General features: G+C 29.7%; 2 protein-coding genes across 2 annotated transcripts; one reads left to right on the top strand and one right to left on the bottom strand.

Moving 5' to 3' along the window:
• Positions 1-1445: 1445 nt before the first annotated feature.
• On the top strand, positions 1446-5038 carry LOC108728093 (uncharacterized). Its single transcript, XM_018456450.1, has 6 exons — positions 1446-1492; positions 3591-3659; positions 3979-4168; positions 4239-4411; positions 4512-4626; positions 4720-5038. Exons 2-6 carry the CDS (start codon positions 3643-3645, stop codon positions 4999-5001), a joined length of 777 nt encoding a protein of 258 aa, XP_018311952.1. The 5' UTR covers positions 1446-1492; positions 3591-3642; the 3' UTR covers positions 5002-5038.
• Positions 5039-6346: 1308 nt separating this feature from the next.
• LOC108728082 (transcriptional regulator ATRX) lies at positions 6347-8778 on the bottom strand. Its single transcript, XM_018456440.1, has 4 exons — positions 8654-8778; positions 8372-8551; positions 8139-8274; positions 6347-8057 (listed from the first exon to the last, which is right to left on the bottom strand). Exons 1-4 carry the CDS (start codon positions 8687-8689, stop codon positions 6379-6381), a joined length of 2031 nt encoding a protein of 676 aa, XP_018311942.1. The 5' UTR covers positions 8690-8778; the 3' UTR covers positions 6347-6378.
• Between the last annotated feature and the right edge of the window lie 1695 nt (positions 8779-10473).

The raw sequence follows: 10473 nt of genomic DNA, 5'->3' as shown, positions 1-10473 counted from the left end.
GCCGTGTAATGTTGCACTTGGGGAGAATAGCGCGGTTTAAAATTACATCGCGATGCGCGCGATGATATGCAGATTAATACGTACGTTTCCGCAACCTCCCGAGTCGCGAAACAACGAGAAAGATCGCTTAAACTTGCTCAAAAGGTTTAATTAAAAGGTGTCACTCTTTACGTGCACCTGACAGAAATTACGGTGCAAACAAATTAAAAGAATATGTATGTATTCTTACAACAAATGCGTGCTTGTAACAAATTTCTTTCAAAGTACAATTACTTTCAAAGATCGATAAAGAAAGGGAAACATGTTATTACGCTATAATCACATTCAAATTTCAATATGTAAAACGGTTATTTTACTAATCGAATCATAAGATTCGGCGGTGCGATAAACCATCATCTATTCATAATCTAACTTTTCTCGTGCCTTTCACACAATCATATATGTTGATCAGTAATTCAAGTGATAGTTGATAATGTTTCAAAAACACGCGAACAATCGATAATATTATAGATTGCGATAAAAAGGTCTTCCCCTTTTTCTCTGCGGCATCGGTGTTCATCAAGAATAGACAATGAAACGATAAAATAAACCGTTGCAACACATGTAACAAAATAGTGCAGCAAAAAAAACAAAATTTTAAAAAGTTGAGTCATTTGGTTTGTCCTATATTACTGAAAATCTTATTGACATTAACTTTTAACCCTCCGCGAACCAGATGGAAAATCAACGTGGGTCATATGTGGGTATATCTCATACCTTATACTAATATACTTCATCATAAATATACTATAATTTAGTATGATTGGTAACAACGCACTCTCCAGTTGCACGAAACCGGCAACACACACACATGCGCGCGGTACTTTTTTTTAAGAAGTTATAGACATTCATTTTACTGGGATATGTCACACCCCACCTGGTTCGCGGAGAGTTAATCACTTTACGATTTAACTGATTGGATTCATATTTTGCCTCTGTAGAACTGTAAAAGTCCTGGTATCTATTGCAAAAACGGAATTTGAAAAAAATTAAACCCTTCTTGATAAAGTTTGCAGACGAACGAATGGACCAACGTTATGAAATTATACAGTAAAAATTATAAAGTGTGCTACACTACTTAAACTCGGTTCCATCAATGTAAGATTAATAATCTCGAATCAATTTACTCTTTATCTTTTCTAATTCTGAGAAAGGAAAAGGTAAACAGTAAATTAAACCGAAATTAAAGTTAATTTTATATAATCGAACTGGATCTTAGTATAAGTAACAATAAATACGAGAGTAGATTGGAATCGGTAAATTCTTTTAATAATTGTCTTTTGTTCAATATCAGTATCATATCAATATTATCAGTACTCCATTAATATTATCAGTATTATATCAATAATATCAGTTTATCAATCAGTTTAAATAATTGCACTGAAGTATTTATATATCCACTTCCAATTAAACGATGCTAGTATACATCAGTAAACACGACAATTTATAAGACGTAAGTAATTAAATATTATAAATAATTAAATATTAATGTTTTGTATTGTGTATTTTTCATTGCATTAAATATATTCAGTCAATTTATTATTTGATCTACTGCAATCTACTTTCTCTCTAAATCTGAAACAATGGATAATCACTGATATCAGTGCCAAATATGCCACTGGTAATCAGTGAATGAAATGTAAGAATCTAGCTGGCTTTATTTTAGTGCATAAATTTAATTATTATAGTATTAGAAGATTGAAATTAACGTGCAAATATCAATATTTTAATTATTTAATGTTCAAACTTTCTTTCTTTTTTGGTTCAACTTCACTGATTATCCAGTGCTAAGTATGCCACTGATTCAGATTTAGAGAATGGTAGACTTTAATATAAAATCTCTTGTAATACCTACACTATAAAAAAATTATATGTAAAATTACAACTATATAGTAGATAATTTTAAGGCCCACTATTAAAAGTGTATTTACGTAAGTAAAGTTATAAACAGATAAAATATGTGTAATATTACCACTACATGTTATATATATTACAAAAATAAACATACATTTGCATAAAAACTATAAAATATTATTATTGTAATTTTCCATCTAATATAAATATATATTTATACAATTAAAGATAAAAATATTCATTATTCTGTAAAATCGTCCTATTTTAGATTTTTCCACTATAAATAATACATATTTAAATTATGTAATTTTTACACATATTATTTATATAATTTTACATATTTTTTTTACAATGTGATAGCATTATACATTATATTCTTTCGTAAATGCTTCTCTGAAAAATAAAAACCGTAAAAAATGGAATAATATAAAGTTAAAAATTATTCATAATACAAGAAGCAGATCACTTATTAGAAATCACGAAAAAAAAAAACGTTTAATTCGAAATTTAATGGTACATACAAATTCTGATGTAAACTGGAAAAGATGATTTGCGCGCACACATCCACTCGGGAATAAAACTTTGTTATGAGATGTAAGTTCTCAAGTTAGGTTTGCGACATCACGATAATATCGTTTTAAACGCAATAACGTAAAAATAATGTTTCCTTTCAACCTTTCGCAAACGTGACAAATAGCTGGAAGGTGAGGGCCGTTCTAATTATATTACTTTACCACAGTCAGGACAAGTGATCAAAATTATATGTGAAACGACCTTAGATGTATCTAATGTATACTATCGCTCAAAGATTCTTTTTACATGACGTCAATGAACGGTTCCACACGAATAACTGTAAAAATTGTTATTATGGCCCTAATGTTTGTATTTCAATACGCAGTCAATCGGATAGTTTCACGGTCCAAATAACCCAAAACAAACATGTTGTTTACGGTACTGAATTAATAATTAGGTATACCCCACACATCGGAATTTTCTTTTACCCCGAAAGGAATCCAGTGAATGTTGTCTTCGATCAAACCTTCGCAAAATTCAGAAGGTAATTATTATTCCAAGAGGAATCGATTCAAATGTTAAATTGAATAAGAACTACGCAAATTCATCAATTTAAATTTCTGCAAATATTAATTATTCTATAGAAAAAATTTTTAATGTGATTTCCTTTTCATTTTATAATTAATCATGTTATCAGATAAACTGTGTTATTACCTTAATATTGAATATTAATACGCAACTATTTACCTAATTACGGTAAAGATTGAAGTTTCCAATAGAAAGTTGATGACAAAGTAGAAATTAATTCTGTTAACATATATGTAAATTTCTGATTAAATTGATCAAGTTATATAATTAATTTAATATACATTTTCATGTCAGCCAATTTATTACTCTGTTGTTATTTATCCTCAATATCCGCAATATCCAGGCTAATAATTACAAAGGATTATATTTCTTTAGGTATATGTCATCTATACTATCCAATGACCCAACAGTATATTTCATCTGAAACTTTCTTGGCTAGTAGTATCATTTTAGAAAATTGATATGCTCCAAGAAAATTTAACGCACTATAATCGTTTAAATAACGAAAAAAAAAATTAAGCGCGACTATTCGTTTTGTAAAATAATTATAGTCCGCCCGTCCAATAATTATTGTCTCCGCCTTTCCATCGTTACAGAAAACTAAACAAGCAGAATTGTACAGTCCAAGAATGTTGTTCATTTTTTCCAATGAATACCAAAGACAAGTAAGAAGCATGGAATCCTTTAAATTTTATTACGAAAATAAAATACTGATATTTTTCTGGAATAAGATCTGTATGTTAGGCTAAAAGACAGAATAAAGAAAAATTTATTGTATAATAAAAACAATTAAAAATACGATTTAAGATTTCATTGTTGATCGATACATAAACTTGTGCATAGAGCAGCTTTAGACATGAATGTAATAAACAATAAATTAAATAACATAAAATGTAGTAATAATTAGATCTCATAAAACCACATTTTTTAGTCATTCTAAATTTTACAATAAATTTTTCTTTATTAAACAGAATTTTCTTTCAGCATTAAATCAAAGCTTGAAAAAGGGGCTATCATTTATTATGTTCAATCTTATGCGGAACAGCATCTTTGTGAGATAGTAGGAACGATAAACGAAGAGCAACTTCAAAATATTAACAAATGTCACAAACATTGTTACAAACATAGATGTGATAAAGACCGCATTATTCATCCTGACAATTTGAGAGTTGACGTAATCTTATTAACTTTCTTATTTGTAAATTATATTTCGTTCCTATAATAATCTAAATTTTCATGTACAGTTAAACATAAACATGCCTGTGGACATCCTTCTAAAAAACTACACAATGGTAAACTATATTAAACGGAAGATCATATCAATTGATATTCCTAATTTAGAGGAAACACATTACATAAGCCTGATATTAGGAATTGTAATACCATGTTATTTCAAAGCAAATAATATAATCTTAAGGTGAGCACTGCTATCATATAACATAAGCAGAAAAATTAATGAATATTTTTTGTACGATATTTTTATTGAATGATCTACTTCAAGGTAATTAACTTTTTAGAGATCTTTCGAATTTGGAAAGGACGGAAGATACAGTTATATCCAACGTAGGACAAACACAAAGTATACAAACTGGCTTTAGATTGTCCACTGTTAAATTTCATTGTAATTATAAGGTAAGGTTTATAAATTACCAGATATTAATGATAAAATATTGGGCATAAAAACATTCAATTTTTTCTAAATTAATATTTGCCTTTAATATACAGCTTACATGTACCTTTATCACGTTCAGTGGCAAGATATTCGGAACTATTAAAGGATTATCAATAGCGGCAAAACTAATCATTGATTATGATAAAGCGTGCACTGTGAATTTGGAGTACGTCAAAGTAAAAATTGGCCAAATCGCTTTACAAATAACTGGTTTAGGTCTATTCACTAATTTAATAACCAATCAACTCACTCATACAATAAATACTGAATTGCGCAACAAAATCGAAGAAAATATCAGGAAGATCTTTAAACAGCAAATTCAAAATTTCATTTAAAATTACAGTATTGAAGTCCTTCAATCATAATCACCCAAAACGTATAAATTAACAATCTTTCAGTAAAAATGTGATAAGTATGGATTTGAAAAAAAAAATCCCAATATAATAATTTAAAATAAAAAATTACATAATTGTACTTTTGCTTTTTATTTAAGGGGTAACACCTATGTAAAAAATTCTCAAAAAAATCGATTTTTTTTCCTTTTAACTCTCCGTGAACTAGATGGGGTGTGACATACCCCAGCAAGAATTTCTATAACTTCTTAACAAGTACCGCGCATATGTGTTGCCGGTTTCGTGCAACTGGAGAGTGCGTTGTTATCAATTATACTAAATTATAGTATATATTTATAATGAAGTGTAGCACACACACACAAACATGGGATATGAGATATACCCACATTTGATCCATGTTAATTTTCCACCTGGTTCACGGAGGGTTAAAATACACTTTAGGGTCTCAAAAATGAAGTGCGAGTGGTTTTATTGCGATACATAATTTTTTTTCAAAAGTTATAGGCTCCTAAAAATTCAATTGTTAACTTAAAAGCATTCACATTCAAAACTTTAAACGCGTTCTTCTGAAAACAGTATTTTTTAAGTTGCTAGCAGTAGAACTCAAACAATTTTTAACCTATTCAAATTTTAACAGTATTTAATAAATCACATTTTCTAAAGAAATACGTAGAATTTTTTTGATAAGTTACAAATTTTTTTGATGAGTTACAGCTGATTTTACTCGACTATTTTTTGACAAAAATGGAACTTTTGTTTGTGTTTTCAAATAATGATTTTGTCAAAAATCAATATTTTCAAAAATGGCTACCTATTTTTGTAGATATTTGAGTAAAGAAAATAAAAATATTTGCTTTTTGTTCTAAACCAAAAATTACGACACTTGTGCTGCTAGCCGCGGAACACCATACTATTTTGACTGTCTCCATCACGCTGCTGCAGATCCGCCATTTTGATAAATAAATTTTGAAAAAATTATTTTTTGTACTTTTTTATATGCTTAATAAAGTTATAAAACTCATTTTTGAATAGCACGATTCATTAAACAAAAAAAATTCCCAAATATAGACCTTATTTACGGCCGATTACATAAGTGTTACCCCTTAATGTAAATAATTATCATGCCAAGAATTTGTATAAAATATCAACACTTTTTAAACAATAATTTTTATCGTATTATATAGCAAAGTAACTAACAATAAGTAATAAACTAAAAATATATCTGAAAATTCTAATATTCTCAAATATCATTTTATACAACAGCAATATGCATACACGCATGTCTGTATAATTTTTGAAAAATATCTGTTTAAAAATGTACTTGTTTAATATGTTAATATTGAAAAAACTTGAATAAATTCAATTAGACTGTGCATCGTTATTTGTATCAGCAACTGTTTCAGCCGATTTGGCAATAACAACTTCGGAAATTGCAGTTTTTTGTGCGTTATTATCTGTACATTCTTGGGAAGAATTATTTTCATCTTGCTCTAAAATTTCTTTTGTTTCAATATCACTGTTAGAATTAATAACTACAGGATTATTTTCCATGGTATCATTATTAACGTTACTAGTACATTGTACTTCCATGATAGTATCATCACTGTTACTATTACTTGTACTCATTGCACGCTTCAAAGCTAAATATTCCTCCACTGATCCTGTTGGAGCTGTCTCAAATGCAACAGTTGCATCAGTTGCCGATGGCTGTGCAGATAAGTTTGGTGATTTATTCTGCTTGGATAATCTTTGACGTTCCCGCAAACGTTTCCGAATCTCAGACTGTATTTTCGATTCTTTTATTACATTTTGAACGTCATCAGTCTGATAATAACGTGAAGCCCAAGTTTCTGCTGAATCCGATTTTGACAAAGTAGTTTCAAATACAGACTGCTCATTTTCTTGCTGAGAAGAGACAATTTTCTCTTGACTCTTATCTTCATCACTATTGTCTATTTCCATGACTTCACAGTAATCATCTAAATCAATATCATCTATATCTGTCGATCTCTCTTCTTCGACTTTGCTTTCTTCTGTTACTTTCTGTTTTGTCTCATCTCCTTCGTCAATGATAATTTCATTTTCGTCAGGATTTAATTTCGATTTAATACTTTTATCACTTGATTCTTCATTAATCTCAGTAACGTTAATTTGTGTTGATTCTGAAGAGTTTGTTATAGTAGAAGCAAGTTGTAATTTTCCACGTGATTTTTTCTTTGACTTTTTCCGTCTCTCAGCAACATTATCTGCAGAAATCGATATTGATAATATATTGTTTTTTATATCTACATTTCTTTCGGGCATTATTGCTTCACTTGTGTTAGTTAGATGTGATTTAGTATTTGTACTATTTATCTCTATTATTCCTTCATTTTCTTTTCTTTCCTTCAAATCTTGTGAACTGATGTTGATAGAATTTTCATCTGAATTATTCACAGATTTTCCAGCTTTCGACACATCGTTTTGCAATTCTTTACTTACTCGTGTTTCTTCCCTATCACTATCACTAGACAATAACTCGACAACTGGAGCAGGGTTAGGAATTACTAAAACGACATCTTCATCTTCGCCTTTAATACTTTGTTGAGAACTAATAATTCTTTCTAATTGCTTGCGATAATTCTCTTTCGCTTTGTCATCTTGAGATGTGCTAATGTTATTTTCTGTTGCTTGAGTGTCATTTTTTTGTGATGAGTTAGAAGGAATTATATCTTCCTCTTTTCGTATCAAAGCTCTTATTGCGCGAGCTCGCATTTCTAGCTCTAATAAATCTAACAAGCTGTCTCCTTCTTTTCCTTTATCCTTATCATTTTCCTTTTTAATTTTAATGTTTTCAATTTTATCATTACTTTCAACTTTAATGTTAGATTTTGTTTTAATATTAAGCTTATTTACATTACTTTTCTTATTAACTTGCGCTTTTCCTTTAATTTTTGTTTTATCTTTCTTCAATTTTCCTTTTGCACCATTCTCCTTTTTAGATATATCATCATCAGTTAACCATTCCTCTGTATCAGAAATGATTTCTAAGGAAGGGCCTATTAAGAGGAAATTATAAATGAGCAGATCATTCTATAAAACTTACATTCTAAATTAAAAATACCTAGTATTTAATATACCTGAATCATCAGAATCTTCACTTGTATCTGAGGACTCCAACATAGGTTTACCATTTAATATAGATAATATTCGAGCTTTAGACATACCATTTAACTCACTTTCACACCATTCTTCAAGTTCACTTAAATCCATGTGCTATGTAAATAAAGAATATATATGTATATATACTACTCGTATTTTAAAGAATATTTTCATACAATCATTATATTAGCTTAAATATTTCATAATTTACTTTAAGAACTTGTGGTAGCATGAGACGAATCTTTTCTGGCTTAACAGATATAAAAAGTTGTCGAGCTAGTACTTTACGATCAGACAAATATTCTCTAATTGGTTTTAAATCTCTTGCATCAATCTCTTCTTCGTCTGACGATAATGACGAAGATGTGTAAGAAGATGCGCTGCTATATTCCTAATAATAAAATTATCTTTAAAACAATGTACATTAAAAATCTCTTTGTAAAATTTTCATAATTAAAAGCAAAATGTTCTATAAATATATAATTACAAATACCTTATTGTTGCCTATGCTATTTTTACACTTAGACATCTTTATGTCGTTTAAGAAATAATCGCTTCAATCTGAATAAATATCAATGAGCATTGAAATAAATTACATTAACTTATAAAACAATTCTTTCTTCTAATATTTTTATCTGAAAAATGTATAGGTTAATAGACCCCTCACAATCCTGTTACATTATCTTACATTTTATAATTAAAAAATAAAATTATATTCACACATAAAAAAGAAACTAAAAAGGAGAACTACATAGAAAGTTCTATAAAAAATACAATTAAAAGTAAATTTAATAAAAGGTTGAGTAAACAATAACCTATTTCTAGGTTATTCTTGTCACTGTAACAAAACTAACAGAAATTTCAATTGTCACTATTCACAATTATATAAGATACTTACTTTGTTTACCAGCTACGTAAATAGTATAATTTATTTCTTGTAACAATTATAACTCGCGTTAATAGCAATTCCAGCCTGTTTTGTTTACGACGAATCAAACGAATCGTGTGACAGCGATTTAAACAAGATGCGCCATCATTTAGTGCATTCAACAACGACATCGTCGCAATCCGATAAAGATTTACTGAGGGCATCGTACAGATGTCACTAAAAGCGGAATCCATAGACGGTGCTCAAGATTCGAGATGGTCTTAAGCTAGTGCATGAACCAATCAGACAGCCGTATTAGCATCTTAAAACATTGCTTGAGATTAAGACCGGACTATGGATGCCACTGACAAGATAGCAGACAAATTGAATATTTATGATTTATTTATGTCTATATAATATGGGGATCGTTTGAGGAAATTTGGGAAAAGCATTTAAACATTTGGGAAATAGTATTGTTCTTGTAATTAAAAAATTTTATCATGCGTCAAGTTAGCAGACAGCGATTTTATTTAATGTGTTTTATGAATGGAATCGATTAGAAATTATTTGGGGAAGACGTCTTCATTATATATATATTGATGATATCCACAGATAACATTGTCTAAAAACAAACTCAATCATTTATCGCAGATTATACGATCTTAGAAATTACAGAAACATATATGTAGATGCATGTGTGTATAATAATCATTATATGAATAAACGTACATATTTTATAAATTAACGCAAATTGCTTTGAAGAAATATTTAAGTATTTCTTCTAGACGTGAAAGCAATTTGCGTTAATTTATAAAATATGTACGTTTATTCATATAATGATTATTATACACACATGCATCTACATAATATGTTTTTGTAATTTCTAAGAGCTAAAATGGCGGCAGTACTTTGTTAATCTAGTGACTTTCGTGCCCTATAGAGGTCCTATAATCAGAAACTAATGCCAATATTACATGCGTCCGTTTTTTGTCGTACGACGAATTTTTCAAGCGTGTTAATTGGCTGCAAGACAAAGAGGATCTCGGACCTCTTTGTCCTGTAGCCAATTGACAGGCTTGAAAAATTTGTCGTACGACAAAAATGGACGCATGTAATATTGGCCTAAAGGTAAAGTCCTATGGAGCCAGCGTACGGCGTACCGGCAATGGCGTAATCCCGGATCTACAATAGGTGTTTTAAGTCTTAAGCCATAAGAAATTGATCAATTACAGTCGAATCCGAGGAGAATAATCGACTGTGATTCGCCCATTTCTTATAGCTTAATGCTTAAAACCCTGTTGTAGATCCGGGGTAAAGGAACTAGTCCAAACACAGGCTTTACGTCCGTTTTCATTGGCCAGCACAAACATCGAAGATTTGTTCGCGTCGCAAACTCCAACATACTCTAATGCCCGTGTCACACTACGCATTGGAGATTGAGGATT

This window comes from Mycetomoellerius zeteki, unplaced genomic scaffold (genome assembly GCF_001594055.1).
Source record: "Mycetomoellerius zeteki isolate Tzet28-1 unplaced genomic scaffold, Tzet1.0 scaffold58, whole genome shotgun sequence".
NCBI classification, from domain to species: Eukaryota; Metazoa; Arthropoda; class Insecta; order Hymenoptera; family Formicidae; genus Mycetomoellerius; species Mycetomoellerius zeteki.
The sequence above is the reverse complement of the archived record's forward strand: the minus strand, read 5'-3'. Positions and strand labels throughout refer to the sequence as shown.